We start from the raw sequence: 16,201 nt of genomic DNA on the forward strand, positions 1-16,201 counted from the left end.
GCTGAAGGATAAACACTTCAAATAAGAATTCATACTCCAAGGAAGTAAGAATCTTTCAACTTTTATTTCTAGGATACATTCATCTGGAACCTTTTTGTTGCTTTACAATTTTCCCCCTAAGAGAAATGAATACAATAAAAATATAATCCAACTACCAGCAATGTTTGTAACCAGAAAAGAATCTAAAATCTCTGGTGTGATAATACAGGATTTTTTTTTAAAAATATAAACTTCATACCAGAAATAAAGCCTGAATATTCTCTTTTTCTTTAAAAATATAATTTTTCCTTCTTAGCGCTTCCATGTAAATCTTATAATCAACCATTTAGTTCTACAGTCTATTTTTAAACTAGTAATTGCAACACTATAGCAGTTTTTCCCTACTTTGTATCCTGTTCTACTGTACTGTGAATCAACTAATAATTGCAGAAGTGTTTACAAAGAGAAAGAGATGCCACTAGGTTGTAGCAAGGTTCTTCAAGATACACTGATCATTAAAAGAAAAAGTTCCCATTAGCAAACTGAAACCTACTTAACAAACTGCATTTTATCACATTTATGAAATTAGAAAATGTGTATAAAGCACTTTTGCAACCTTTGTAAAGCTCTAATGGAAAACATTTTTAAAATCTGTTTTAACTAGAAAGGGTGCTGACTGGGACAGAGTGTCAGGGACAGAAGGTTCTGTGAAATCTTGTTCTTTTTTTCTGTTAACTACTTACATTTGGGGAATGAGAGATTATAAATTGCCAAGAAGCTGGGGGTATGGGTACAGGAATGTCTCACAAAAGACTGGTTTGCAGTGACATAGGACTGTTTTTCTTAACTGAGAATAAAGACCAAAGGACATAGGAGTAGACCAATACTTTACACCAGACTGAGAAGTCAAGCCATTTGTCTCCAATTAGGAACAAGAAATAAGAGAAGTGAGGCTTTTCCCCACTTCTGACTAGCTCCTCCATGCAGAGCTTCATTACTTGCAGTCCATTTAAAAACAGTATTCCAAACCCAAACATAAATGGTCTGGGAATGGTTTCTTTAGTTTAGGAAAACAATCAAAAAGCCCAATTACAAACAGAGTAACAACATACCTGAACCAGAGCTGACACTTTCCTACCTCTAGAAAAATAGCATTGTCCAAAACAACTTTTTAGGGTATTTTGTGGAATCCAGGAAGTTAAGCGAAGGACAAAAAAGTTTGGTAACAAAAATAATCCCAGTGGGGCTTCCTTGTTTGTTAGAATGCAAAATAAATGTAACAGAAACTTCTTTCCATGAGCTACCCTAATGAAATTAGAAAGGCTATGAAGACAGCCCCAGCAATGAAGGGCTGCAGAAACTTGGTCATCTGTACCCAGACACGGGCGGCCAAAAAGAGCATCCTCAATTACCTAAAGGATGAGTGAACTGACCAAAGGAATGGGTCTGCATTACTGCATAAAAAAAGGCTTTGAGCGAGTCAGGCTTGCTGGAAGAGGCTGCCACTTGGGGCTTGGAGCCTCCTTTCTAACAGTTTCTGAACAATTTTCCTGTGGCTCTCTGGGAGCAGGCCTGGCTTAGCACAGGGAATGGGCTAAGTGGCCTTGTAACCTCTTTTGCCCCTGTGATGCTCTTACTCTTCTTAGTGCCTTCTTTCCCCAAGAGAATATTCAGGCCAATTTGTTTGTTTGTTTTCTGCATTAAGAATAAACTAGCAATGTGGAATACCCTTAACTCTCACTGAGTACCTCATGTTAGTATAGGATACCATGAGTAATAAGAATGTAGAACTTTAATGCCTTTTACATAAGAGTCAAACAAGCCTATGTCATATTTTGATGATTCCACATTAATAAAATTTAGTTATGATATGTGAAAAACTACTTTTGCCAAGGTTTTTTTAACTATTGGACTTTAAACCAATTTCAATATTCCATGGAAAGGTCATTTATATTAAAGTAACATGCCTTCATGTTTTCTACATACAACAACAGAGTAAGATTTTTTTAATGTACATGTATTTTTTTAACCAATGCACTTCCTTTTACATTCACACCTTCAGTCCAACATTTAAAATATAAACCCAAACTGTCAATGAAAAGAACAGTGGACCAAATGACAGTATCATTTAAATGTAACAATAATGCAAGAAAAGGTGAGCATCAAAACTTAAAAAATAAATGTAAACAGATTCATTAGAAATCTGCTCATATGCCTGATGTGTTCAGAAATGAACCTCACACAAAACAGATCCCACTATTAGACAACTCATTCCTTTCTCATTTACTCACTCCATGATGCATGTCTCACTCTTTTTACTGAGGTTTCTACAGTGATTAATTATCCTAACAGCAGAGCTTAATATTAAATATACAGCCTACTCCAGAATTGGCATATGCTCCCAACAACTGTTTTGTATGCTCCCTGAATTATAAAATAGTCTAATTTTTTAGGAGCATAAAAATGAAAGGGCTTAGATCTATTCATATACATTGTACATTAAATGTTACTAAGTTAAGACAGTAAGGTGGAAAAAAGGAATAGAAGGGTACAGTAAATTTTCTTTAAATGATTCCATTACATTAGACAGTACTGTCAATGATATGTATTTATTTTAACCAGTTTATGAAAAAAAGGGATTATCAGAATTTGTATCAATTTCTTGGAGAGGCTAATAATAAAACTTTAAATATAGATATTTATTTGTATATTTATTTGAAGAATCTTTGGTAGCAATTGTGTTTCTTCCACATTATAGGACTTTTCAAAATAAATGTCAAAATTAATTTACTAATCAGCATATGAAAGATAAATTACGGTACTACTCTTTTGGTTTTCCTAAAAACCTGACTATTAAAACTTGTTGCACTAATCATGCACTTAAACACAGTTATCTGTTTTTACGTACATATAAAATGAGAGACTAATACCAGAAAGAAATTAGACAGTAATGAGAATCAATGACAAAACATAACAATGACAACTGTTCTTAAGTAATTTATTTTTAAATTATAAGATTTACAATGCTTTGATTATGCAAAATAGTATAATGGAAATTAAACCAAACTGATAAAAAACCAAAAGAGAAAGAAAACTTAGTTTTCTTGAATATCAGTAATTAAACCACCATTATAATTATCTGATATCCCAACCACGTCTTATGTAGACATGAGTATAATAATTTCAAACGTTTCACTTGTGGGTTTAATTTCTCATTTTCAACTTTTATGAACTGAAATGTAATTTATTTCAAATCCTAGTATACCTATTATAGTGTTTGTACTGCAACAGCAGCATCTCTCAATGTGCAATCAAATGTAGAACTGGGGCACAATTTTTAGCTTTCAGCCACAGACAGAAATTATACACTGTGTTCAGTACAACAGAGTAGGTTATATTAACCAGAGCACAGAGTTTAGTACATTTACTGCAGTGTTGGTACTTCTTTCCCTTTGAACTGAACCAGCTGAGCTTCTGAGCTGACATTTTACTGCTGTGGATAGTAAGACTGCTGTGGGGGCTGAGGGAAGGGGTATGAAGGCTGCTGGGGTCCTGGGTATGGAGCCTGTCCAGGGCTCTGGTGATACACGGGCGGATATGGCATATTATACTGGCCGTATGCGTAAGGATTATAGCCCATGGGCATGGGCATTTGGCAATACCTGATGAAAAGAAAACAAACAAAAAAAGGATTGGTAAATCAAATACTGGAAAATGAAACGTAACAATTACTCTAAAACCAAGTTTTTTCAAGAAAGTCATTTTTCTCTCTTTCTCAGTCTAGCAGAGAACAGCAGAGAGAAAAAAACAGCTATTTCCAGGTACTTATTAGAAAAAAGTGTTCCTATCCTGTTAATATTTGAGATAAAAGAATATTGAGTGTTTAATACTATCCAGAAAATAATACTGTTGACAGAAATAAGACTAAATATTCAACTATTAACAAGGAATAAAAATGGAGACCTTTCATCTTAATGTGCTAAGTACATTCCTAATTCACAAGATTCAATACTCACTGTTAACGCACCTAAATTCGCCGTTAACGAAGTTTTAATATTTGGAAAACGGGATGTACTTACAAAGCAAACTTTGGAGCACATCTTAAGAGGCAGTCAAATGTCTCGATTTTTAAGACTAAAAATTATCACAAAGAAAGCTGTTCTTTAAGAAAGCACAGGCCATAATTAGAGTCGTGTTCAACAGCCTGTCAGAATGCCAATATTTCAAAGTACAGGTACATAAACAAGGCTTTATCAGTCTTGCTAAGTTCAGAAAAATGCCTATCCGTTTATCACCAAAATAAAGACGACCAAGGAAACACACTCTACGTTCCATCCAGACAAGATCTATTTAAGATGAACCCAGCATCAAAAACTAAAAACATAAATAAGCCAGGAAAGAGCCATTCAATTGCTCAAATAAGTACCTATAACATTATTTTCATTTCTGTGTAAGCTGACAATGTAGCTTATTCATTCATGACACCTCCATTCAGAGAAAGTATAACCCTGTTTTTAAAAGGATAACCGGAGCTAGAAACATTAGCCAATTCATTCAGATACTCAGTTGCAGCCTTACCCGGGATATCCTGGATAGGTAGGATATGGGGGTCCCTGGGCCTGGGGGGGCGGGGCTGCTGAACCAGGAGCGTGTGATGGAGCAGGCGGGGCGGTGCCAGTCCCCACGGCAGCTGGAGCAGTAGCAGGAGGAGCTCGATTTGCTGGAAGCACAGGAGGTGGAGGCCGGGCTGGGGGTTGGGGCTTAGCAGGCTGTAAGAAAAAGTCAACACTGACTACAAAATGTTTCGTGTTTCTGTCAAATTACTGTCAGTTAAAATAAATGAGGGCATATGAGAAACTCTACAATTCAACCAAATATATTTCTAATTTCCATTTTTAAATGTTGACTTACTGCTCTAGAAATGTATCATAGTTGAGGAATAATTCTCCAATTCACGGAAACTGCACAGCTACTGCTCTATTCCTGACGCCTAATACTTAATCACTTACTGTAGCTCATTACTGCTCCCATCAATGGTTAGACATTTGAGAAGGGAGGAAGGAGCAAGTCAGGTACAGTTTACTACTGTGATCTCTCCTGGCCACAACACATTTTATGCAAACATTTTCAAATACCTGAAAACTTATGAGAATAGTATAATAAACAAGCACATATTTACCAATTAAATTTAGTATTTATTAACATTTGACCATATCTGCTTTATCTATATAGCTATATCCATATATTTATTTATCTAAATATTTGCAGAACCATGTGAGAGGCAATTGCAAACTTCATGACACCAGCCCGAAAGACTGTAGCATACAAGTCCTAATACTCTCCTACATAATCACAATACCACTTCACCCTAAGGAAATAAACAATTATTTCCTAATGTCAATGAGTATCCACTCCATATTCAAGTTTCCCTATTTATCACCAAAAAAAGCCCTTAAAGGAGTTTTTATGAACCAAGATCCAATCGAGGTTCATGTATTGCATTATTATGAATCTTTCCTCTCTTTTATTTTTCTAATTTTATTTTATTATGTTCTGTTATTCACCATACATTACAACACTAGTTTTTGATGTAGTGTTCCATGATTCATTGTTTCTGTGTAACACCCACTGCTTCATGCAATACGTGCCCTCCTTAATACCCATCACCGGGCAAACCCATCCCCCCACACACCCTCCCCTCTAGAACCTCAGTTTGTTTCTCAGAGTCCATAGTTTCTCATGGTTTGTCTCCCCCTCCGATTTCCCCCCCTTCATTGTTCCCTTCCTACTTTTTTTTTTAAAAACATATAATGTATTATTTGTTTCAGAGGTACAGGTCTGTGATTCATCAGTCTTAACACAATTCACAGCGCTCACTGTAGCACATACTCTCCCCAGTGTCCATCACCCAGCCACCACATCCCTCCCACCCCCCACCACTCCAGCAACCCTCAGTTTGTTTACTGATTAAGAGTGTCTTATGCTTTGGCTCCCTATCTGGTTTCATCTTGTTTCACTTTTTCCTCCTTTCCCCTATGATCCTCTGTCTTCTTTCTCAAATTCCTCATATCAGTGAGATCATATGATAATTGTCTTTCTCTGACTGACCTATTTCGCTTAGAATAACACCCTCTAGTTCCATCCATGTCGTTGCAAATGGCAAGATTTTGTGTTTTTTTATGGCTGCATAATATTCCCTTATATATACACACCACAACTTCCTTATCCATTCATTTGTTGATGGACTTCGTGGCTCTTTCCATTATTTGGCTATTGTGCACATATGGGGTGCACATACCCCATCAGATCACTAAATTTGTATCTTTGTGGTAAATACCCAATAGTGCAATTGCTGGGTCGTAGGGGAACTATATTTTCAACTTTTTGAGGAACCTCCATACTGTTTTCCAGAGTGCCTGCACCAGCTTGCATTCCCACCAACAGTGTAGAAATGTTCCCCTTTCATTGCATCCTCACCAACATCTGTCGTTTCCTGACTTATTAATTTTAGCCATTCTGACTGGTGTGAGGTGGTAGCTCACTGAGGTTTAGATTTGGATTTCCCTGATGCCGAGCAATGTGGAGCACTTTTTCATGTGTCTGTTGGCCATTTGGAAGTCTTTGGAAAAATGTCTGTTCATGTCTTCTGCCCATTTCTTGATTGGATTCTTTGTTGTTTGGGTGTTGAGTTTGATGAGTTCTTTATAGATTTTGGATACTAGCCCTTTATCTGACATGTCATTTGCAAATATCTTCTCCCATCCTGTCGGCTGTCTTTTGGTTTTGTTGACTGTTTCCTTTGCTGTGCAAAAGCTTTTTATCTTGATGAAGTTCCAGTAGTTCATTTTTGCCCTTGCTTCCCTTGCCTTTGGCGATGTTTCTAGGAAGAAGTTGCTGCGGCTGAGGTTGAAGAGGTTGCTGCCCGTGTTCTCTAGGATTTTGATGGATTCCTGTCTCACATTTAGGTCTTTCATCCATTTTGAGTCTATTTTTGTGTGTGGTGTAAGGAAATGGTCCAGTTTCATTCTTCTGCATGTGGCTGTCCAATTTTCCCAACACCATTTGTTGAAGAGACTGTCTTTTCTCCATTGGACATTCTTTCCTGCTTTGACGAAGATTAGTTGACCATAGAGTTGAGGGTCCATTTCTGGGCTCCCTATTCTGTTCCATTGATCTATGTGTCTGTTGTTGTGCCAGTACCATACTGTCTTGATGATGACAGCTTTGTAATAGAGCTGGAAGTCTGGAATTGTGATGCCACCAGCTTTGCTTTTCTTTTTCAACATTCCTCTGGCTATTCGGGGTCTTTTCTGGTTCCATACAAATCTTAGGATTATTTGTTCCATTTCTTTGAAAAAAGTGGATGGTATTTTGATAGGGATTGCATTAAATGTGTAGATTGCTCTAGGCAGCACTGACATCGTCACAATATTTGTTCTTCCAATCCATGAGCATGGAACGTTTTTCCATTTCTTTGTGTCTTCCTCAATTTCTTTCATGAGTATTCTATAGTTTTCTGAGTACAGATCCTTTGCCTCTTTGGTTAGATTTATTCCGAGGTATCTTACGGTTTTGGGTGCAATTGTAAATGGGATCGACTCCTTAATTTCTCTTTCTTCTGTCTTGTTGGTGTATAGAAATGCCACTGACTTCTGTGGATTGATTTTATATCCTGCCACTTGACTGAATTCCTGTATGAGTTCTAGCAGTTTTGGGGTGGAGTCTTTTGGGTTTTCCACATAAAGTATCATATCATCTGCAAAGAGTGAGGGTTTGACTTCTTCTCTGCCGATTTGGATGCCTTTTATTTCTTTTTGTTGTCTGATTGCTGTGGCTAAGACTTCTAGTACTATGTGGAATAGCAGTAGTGATAGTGGACATCCCTGCCATGTTCCTGACCTTAGGGGAAAAGCTCTCAGTTTTTACCCATTGAGAATGATACTCGCTGTGGGTTTTTCATAGATGGCTTTTATGATATTGAGGTATGTACCCTCTATCCCTACACTATGAAGAGTTTTAATCAAGAAAGGATGCTGTACTTTGTCAAATGCTTTTTCTGCATCTATTGAGAGGATCATATGGTTCTTGTTCTTTCTTTTATTAATGTATTGTATCACATTGATTGATTTGCGGATGTTGAACCAACCTCGCAGCCCAGGAATAAATTGTGCACTTGGTCGTGATGAATAATACTTTTAATGTACTGTTGAATCCTATTGGCTAGTATTTTGGTGAGAATTTTTGCACCCATGTTCTTCAGGGATATTGGTCTGTAGTTCTCCTTTTTGATGGGGTCTTTGGTTTTGGGATCAAGGTAATGCTGGCCTCATAAAATGAGTTTGGAAGTTTTCCTTCCATTTCTATTTTTTGGAACAGTTTCAGAAGCATAGGTATTAATTCTTCTTTAAATGTTTGGTAGAATTCCCCTGGGAAGCCATCTGGCCCTGGGCTCTTGTTTGTTGGGAGATTTTTGATGACTGCTTCCATTTCCTTACTGGTTATGGGTCTGTTCAGGTTTTCTATTTCTTCCTGGTTCAGTTTTGGTAGTTTATAGGTCTCTAGGAATGCATCCATTTCTTCCAGATTGTCTAATTTGTTGGCATATAGTTGCTCATGATATGTTCTTATAGTTGTTTATATTTCTTTGGTGTTGGTTGTGATCTCTCCTCTTTCATGCATGATTTTATTTATTTGGGTGGTTTCTCTTTTCTTTTTGCTAAGTCTGGCCAGGGGTTTATCAATCTTATAAATTCTTTCAAAGAACCAGCTTCTAGTTTCGTTGATCTGTTCTACTGTTCTTTTGGTATCTATTTCATTGATTTGTGCTCTGCTCTTTATTATTTCTCTTCTCCTGCTGGGCTTAGGCTTTATTTGCTGTTCTTTCTCCAGCTCCTTTAGGTGTAGGGTTAGGTTGTGTATTTGAGACCTTTCTTTTGTCTTGAGAAAGGCTTGTATTGCTATATACTTTCTTCTTAGGACTGCCTTTGCTGCATCCCAAAGATTTTGAACAGTTGTGTTTTCATTTTCATTGGTTTCCATGAATTTTTTAAATTCTTCTTTAATTTCCTGGTTGACCCATTCATTCTTTAGTAGGATGCTCTTCAGCCTCCACGTAATTCTTTCCGACTTTCCTCTTGTGATTGAGTTCTAGTTTCAAAGCATTGTGGTCCAAAAATATGCAGGGAATGATCCCAGTCTTTTGGTACCGGTTGAGACCTGATTTGTGACCTAGGATGTGATCTATTCTGGAGAATGTTCCATGGGCACTAGAGAAGAATGTGTATTCTGTTGCTTTGGGATGGAATGTTCTGCATATATCTGTGAAGTCCCATCTGGTCCAGTGTGTCATTTAAAGCCTTTATTTCCTTGTTGATCTTTTGCTTAGATGATCTGTCCGTTTCCATGAAGGGGGTGTTAAAGTCCCCTACTATTATTGTATTGTTGTCAATGTGTTTCTTTGATTTTGTTAGTAATTGGCTTATATGACTGGCTGCTCCCATGTTAGGGGCATAGATATTTACAATTGTTAGATCTTCTTGTTGGATAGACCCTTTAAGTAGGATATAGTGCCCTTCCTCTTTTCTTATTATAGTCTTTGGTTTAAAATCTAATTTGTCTGATATAAGGATTGCCACCCCAGCTTTCTTTTGGTGTCCATTAGCATGGTAAATCATCTTCCACCTCCTCACTTTCAATCTGGGGGTGTCTTTGGGTCTACAATGAGTCTCTTGCAGACAGCATATCGATGGGTCTTGTTTTTTTAGCCAGTCGGATACCCCGTGTCTTTTGATTGGGGCATTTAGCCCATTACATTGAGGGTAACTATTGAAAGATAGGAATTTAGTGCCATTGTATTGCCTATAAGGTGACTGTTACTGTATATGGTCTGTGTTCCTTTCTGGTCTATGTTATTTTTAGGCTCTCTCTTTGCTTGGAGGACCCCTTTCAATATTTCTTGTAGGGCTGGTTTTGTGTTTGCAAATTCCTTTAGTTTCTGTTTGTCCTAGAAGCTTTTTAACTCTCCTTCTATTTTCAATGACAGCCTAGCTGGATAGAGTATTCTTGGCTGCATATTTTTCTCATTTAGTGCTCTGAATATATCCTGCCAGTCCTTTCTGGCCTGCCAGGTCTCTCTGCATAGGTCTGCTGCCAATCTCATGTTTCTACTGTTGTAGGTTATAGACCTCTTGTCCTGAGCTGCTTTCGGGATTTTCTCTTTGTCTCTGAGACTTTTAAGTTTTACTATTAGATGTCGGGGTGTTGACCTATTTGTACTGATTTTGAGGGGGGGTTCTCTGTGCCTCCTAGATTTTGATGCCTGTTTCCTTCCCCAAATTAGGGAAGTTCTCCACTATAATTTGCTCCAATATACCTTCTGCCCCTCTCTTTCTTCTTCTGGGATCTCAATTATTCTAATACTGTTCCGTCTTATGGTATCACTTACCTCTGGAATTCTGCCCTCGTGATCCAGTTATCTCTCTTTTCTCAGCTTCTTTATTCTCCATCATTTGTTCTTCTATATCACTAATGCTCTCTTCTGCACCATTTATCCTAGCAGTTAGAGCCTCCATTTTTGATTACACCTCAATAGCCTTTTTGATTTCAACTTGGTTAGATTTTAGTTCTTTTATTTCTCCAGAAAGGGTATCCCTAGTATCTTCCATGCTTTTTTCAAGCCCAGCTAGTATCTTTATAATCATCATTCTGAACTCTAGTTCCAACATCTTACTAATGTCCATATTGATAAGGTCCCTGGCAGTCGGTACTGCCTCTTGTTCTTTTTTTTGAGGTCAGTTTTTCAGTCTTGTCATTTTGTCCAGAGGAGAATAGATGAATGAGAGAACAAAATGCTAAGAGGGTAACAACGACCCCAGAAAAATATACACTAAACAAATCAGAAGAGACCCAAAACCGGGGGGGGCGGGGGGGGAGAAAGGGAAAAAAAAAGAATATGATCAGGCTGGTGAATAGATCTGTGCCACCACACACTAGATATTGGGTGTATTTTAGTCTTTTAGAAGAAACTGCCTCCCAAAATTTTAAGGAAAGAAAAACTTATATATGTACAAAAATAAGGGTAAATACGATGAAGGGATGGAATATGACTGTAAAGATGGAAATGATAAAAGATTTTATAAAAAGAATTGATAAGTTGGTTGAATAAAGAAAGAAGAAAAATTTTTTAAAAACAAAATAAAAAAGGGGAGAGAATGTGATCAGGCAGGAGACTAGAACAAAGCCATACACTAGAGATTTAAGGTATATTTTGGTCTGTTAGGAGAAACTGTATCCCGAAATTTTAAAGAGAAAACTTACATATATACAAAAAATAAGGTAAACTACAATGAAGGGATAGACTATGACTCTAAAAATAAAATTTTTTAAAAATTAAAAAAAAAGAATTGATAAGATGTTGGTTAAAAAAGGGAAAAAGAAAAATTTTTTTAAAAAATAAAGAAAATTTTAAAAATTAACTTTGAAAGACTAAAGAATCATGGTAAAAAAGCCATGAATTCTGTGTGCAGTATTCCCCTAGCACTGGTGTTCTGCTGTTCTCATTGATCAGTAAACTTGGTCTTGGCTGGCTGTTCTTGCTGATCTTCTGGGGGAGAGGCGGGGAGAGGCCTGTTGCCATGGTTCCCAAATGTCTTTGCTGGAGGCGGAATTGCCCCATCCTTGCCTGGTCTGGGCTAAGTAATCTGCTCAGGTTTGCTCCCGGGAGCTTTTGTTCTCTGCAAGCTTTCCGTACAGCTCTGAAGGACGAGAGTGAAAACGGAGGCCTCCCAATTTGTGCCGTGGAGGAGCCAAGAAGTCGGGGCCCCACTCCTCAGTGTGCCCCCAGAGAAAAGCAGTCAATCACTCCCGTCTCCCTGGTCTCCGGCTGCACTCCGTGCTCACCCAGCCTGTGACCGAGTGTTTCCATCTCTGGCACCCAACCCCATGTAGAGTCTCCAAACCCAGCAGATGCCTGCAGTGCGCTCCCGCGCCGCTCCTCTTGGGGTAGGAAGGGGAGTCTCCCCGGATCTGCTGCTTGTTGGGTCCCTGCTGGAGGAGCAGTGGCCCAACTGTGCCACGGATCACGGTTTATGGCAACCCCGAGCTGAGAGCCCGCTCCTCGGCTCTGTCTCTGCAGCTGGCTTACCCGCTCCAATACCTGGGAGCTCTGCCGCACTCAGGCACCCCCGGTCTTTGTGACCCTGAGGGTCCTGAGACCACACTGTCCCACGAGCCTGGAGCGCCACTGGAGCGACGTCCCTCAGCAGAGCCGACTTCTAAAAGTTCCAATTTTGTGCTCCACGGCTCTATCACTTGCCAGAAGTGGCCGACGGAGGCCCCCTCCTCCGCCGTCTATCCTCCCGAATATCGTCTCAGATTCACTTCTCCGCACGTCCTACCTTCCAGAAAGTGGTCACTTTTCTGTTCAGAGAGCTGCTGCTATTCTTTTCTTCGATCTCCTATTGAGTAGCTGAATTTCTGGGACCAGACAAAATTTAGGTCTCCTACTCCTCCGCCATCTTGCTCCTCCTCCTCTTTCCTCTCTTTTAAACCAGAATGCCCCACACCTACTTTTTTTTTCTTTCCATGACATTGACTTTTAGAAAAGACAAAGTGTCTCACAGAATGTTCCAGTTCTGGATTTGTCCAATTGTTTCCTAATGGCACAATTTAATTTCTTGTTTTATAACACTGTATTTGCTATAAACTGAGATTTGGTTCTAAGACTTGATTAGATTTAAGTTAAACCTTTTCTGGCAAGAATTCATGAGTGATGCTGAATTCTTTGTATTGTAAAACATCAAAAGGGTGGTCACCTGATGAAAACTGATAACCACCAGATCTTTACAATGTAAAGACTGTTTTATCCTTTACGACAAGCAAGCAGTCACTAATGTAAAACTTCCATTTAAAAATCGTGGTTGCGGGGCACCTGGGTGGCTCAGTCGTTACGCAGCTGCCTTTGGCTCAGGTAATGGTCCCAGGGTCCTGGGATTGAGCCCCACATAGGGCTCCCTGCTCAGTGGGAAGCCTGCTTCTCCTTCTCCCATTCCCCCTGCTTGTGTTCCCTCTCTCGCTGTTTCTCTGTCAAATAAATAAATATTTTTTTAAAAAACATGGTTGCGGGCGCCTGGGTGGCTCAGTTGGTTAAGCGACTGCCTTCGGCTCAGGTCATGATCCTGGAGTCCCGGGATCGAGTCCCGCATCGGGCTCCCTGCTCAGCGGGGAGTCTGCTTCTCCCTCTGACCCTTCCCACTCTCATGCTCTATCTCATTCTCTCTCTCAAATAAATAAATAAAATCTTTAAAAAAAACAAAAAAAAAACATGGTTGCTTACTGACCGGCATGGTTCTTGGTGCTGGCGTTGGAGGGGCTGGTGCATGTCCCCCAGCTGGAGAAGACTGATATGCAGGTGTAGGAATTGAAGGAGCACTAGGTTCCCTGGCAATGCTTTGCTGCAAGTCCCTTTTTAAAGACAAAAATGTTAGGAATTAACATAACTTAAAAAAACAACACATAGAAAATAACAAGTCTTTTTTTTCATAGTTTAATTTTTTTTATTTAAATTCAATTAATTAACATATAGTATATTATTAGCATCAGGGGTAGAGTGCAGTGATTCATCAGTCTTGTATAATACCCAGTGCTCATTACATCATGTGCCCTCTGTAGTGTCCATCACCCAAGTTATCCCACCCCCCCCCACTAGTAACCCTCAGTTTGTTTCCTATGATTACGAGTCCCTTATGGTTTGCCTCCCTCTCTGATTTCATCTTGTTTTATTTTTCCCTCCCTTCCCCTATGATCCTCTGTTTTGTTTAAATTTCACATGAGTGAGATATGATAATTGTCTTTCTCTGATTGACTTATTTCACTTAGCATAATACCCTGTAGTTCCATCCACGTCATTGCAAATGCCAAGATTTCATTTTTTGATGGCTGCATAATATTCCATTGTATATATATACCACATCTTCTTTATCCATTCATCCATCGATAGACATCTGGGCTCTTTCCATAGTTTGGCTATTGTGGGCACTGCTGCTATAAACATTGGGGTGCTGGTGCCCCCTTCAGATCACTACATTTGTATCTAGGATAAATACCTAGTAGTATAATTGCTGGGTCATAGGATAGCTCTATTTTCGACATTTTGAGGAACCTCCATACTGTTTTCCGGAGTGGCGGTACCAGGTTGCATTTCCAGGCTGTACCAGTTTGCATTCCCACCAACAGTGTAAGAGAGTTCCCCCTTTCTCTGCATCCTCACCAACATCTGTCATTTCCTGACTTGTTAATTTTAGCCATTCTGACTGGTGTGAGGTGAATACCAGGTCTTTTTAAAATTTTTCTTCTCTTCATATATGAAACAGAAAATAAACTCAGAACAATGATGATATTTTAAAATATACATTTTTGTTCTTAACTAGAACTAACTTAAATCTTTTTTTCTACTATTTAATGAAATGAAGTTAGCTCTTTTTCTATTTCTGAAGACTAGGAAAAGATCAGAGATCACAGTTATAGCTAGAGTAAGGAACATGTCAAACTGGGCAGGCAGTCCTATAAGACTCTCTATTAAGAAGTCATCCCCTAGATGGGAAACTCGTAACCACAACTGCTCACAGTCAGCTAGCTGTTTCGTACCAGTGTTTACAGAAAACAAAACAACAGGTGAGAAAGCTAACCTGTTCAAACCATTATGCAAATTTCTTGATGAAAATTTTCTGAAGATATTCAAAGAAATGCGGCACTGAGATATTTTATGTTAAAAGATACCTTGAAATCTATAAGATAAATGCATGATAGATTGTTGAAAGGACTATTAAAATATAAGTATTAAAATTTAGGAAAATAATTTAAGGTCCTCTCCAACAGTAAATTGGAATCCATCCCAAAATCTCAACTCACCAAAACCCTAACGTAAAATGCACTCTATGAAACACATGGTATTGATCAACTTCTACCTGCACCAAGTCATATACACAGAGAAGTAAATATGGCAAGCCCCAGCATGTTTGCAACAGCACCTGTTGTCCTGACGTAACAATTAACTGCAACTCCCAGAGTCACCCCAACCACACTTTCATTCTCAAAAAAGGGTCCCAGTTGGAAGATAAATTAGTCACTCTCTATATAAAGAAATCTAATACACATTCATCAAGAAACCAAAAATACAGGGCACCTGGGTGGCTCAGTCGGTTAAACGTCTGCCTTCAGCTCAGGTTATGATCCCAGGGTCATGGGATCAAGCCCCGCATCAGGCTCTCCACTCAGTGGCGAGTCTGTTTCTCCCCCCACCCCCAACCCACCTCCCTCTCCCTCTGTGATCTCTCTCTAGTAAATAAATAAAATCTTTAAAAAAAAAAAAAATACTTCTTAGTGTTTGTAAGTTTGTAATAACTGTTTACAACATAAATTAGAAGTTTTTAATCAACATTAAAATCCAAAAAGGTCAGATATTTTGAAATATTTATGTGTGTATTTCATATATACTAAGTATATTTAATTATATGTAATATTTAATACTTCATTTATTATAATGGTTTATATAATTACAATTAATTAGATATTTGAGTATATTACAAATGCAATAGCTAACATATGTAATTATATTATAAAGCCTTAACATAATACTTTTTTTTATCTTTGATAAACTCCAGAGATGGTTGCAATGAGTAACACACTTACAGGACAACTAAGAATTTCCTAGCCACTTACTAGTAATTATATAAATCAAAGCTATTAAATCATGAGACTAATAACATAAAAAAGCAAGAACATAAGAAATAAAATCCCACCAGTATTTCAATGCCAACAACCATCATTACTGACTTTAGTTTTAAATCATTAGTGAAAAGAAGGTAAACTTCAGAGTAAAATATTTATTCTTTTTGCACACTTAATATAAAGAAGACATACTAGTCATGAGGAAAATGAAAATTAAAACCACAATGAAATAACACTACATATCCACCAGAACAGCTAATGGCAAAAATACAGAGCAACCAACTCTCATACCCTGCTAGTAGAAATATAAATTAGTACAACCACTTTGGAAAACCAACAGTTTCAACTAAAGCTCAATATACATATACCCTCTCACCAAGCAATTTCACTATTAGATATATATCCAACAGCACTGCATATATCTGCTCACCAAAAGCAGGATCTAGAACTAGCCCATATGGCTATTAAACACCTGAAATCTGACTAGTGTGATCTG

General features: G+C 38.3%; 1 protein-coding gene across 4 annotated transcripts in view; it reads right to left on the bottom strand.

Annotated features, from left to right (window-relative positions):
- Positions 1-2,963: 2,963 nt before the first annotated feature.
- The window catches only part of PDCD6IP (programmed cell death 6 interacting protein), a 92,037-nt gene continuing 78,799 nt past the window's right edge, over positions 2,964-16,201 (bottom strand). For all 4 annotated transcript variants that reach the window (XM_064590359.1, XM_064590354.1, XM_064590357.1 and 1 more), the window contains 3 exons: positions 13,317-13,440; positions 4,558-4,748; positions 2,964-3,641 (listed from right to left, as the gene is read on the bottom strand). In XM_064590359.1, the coding sequence (XP_064446429.1) occupies positions 3,467-3,641; positions 4,558-4,748; positions 13,317-13,440 (490 nt within the window). In that variant the 3' untranslated portion in view covers positions 2,964-3,466. The remainder of the gene's footprint in view (positions 3,642-4,557; positions 4,749-13,316; positions 13,441-16,201) is intronic.

Source organism: Mirounga angustirostris, unplaced genomic scaffold (genome assembly GCF_029215605.1).
Source record: "Mirounga angustirostris isolate CCGP_5_RB_7025 unplaced genomic scaffold, mMirAng1.0.hap1 SCAF_1, whole genome shotgun sequence".
Lineage (NCBI taxonomy): Eukaryota > Metazoa > Chordata > Mammalia > Carnivora > Phocidae > Mirounga > Mirounga angustirostris.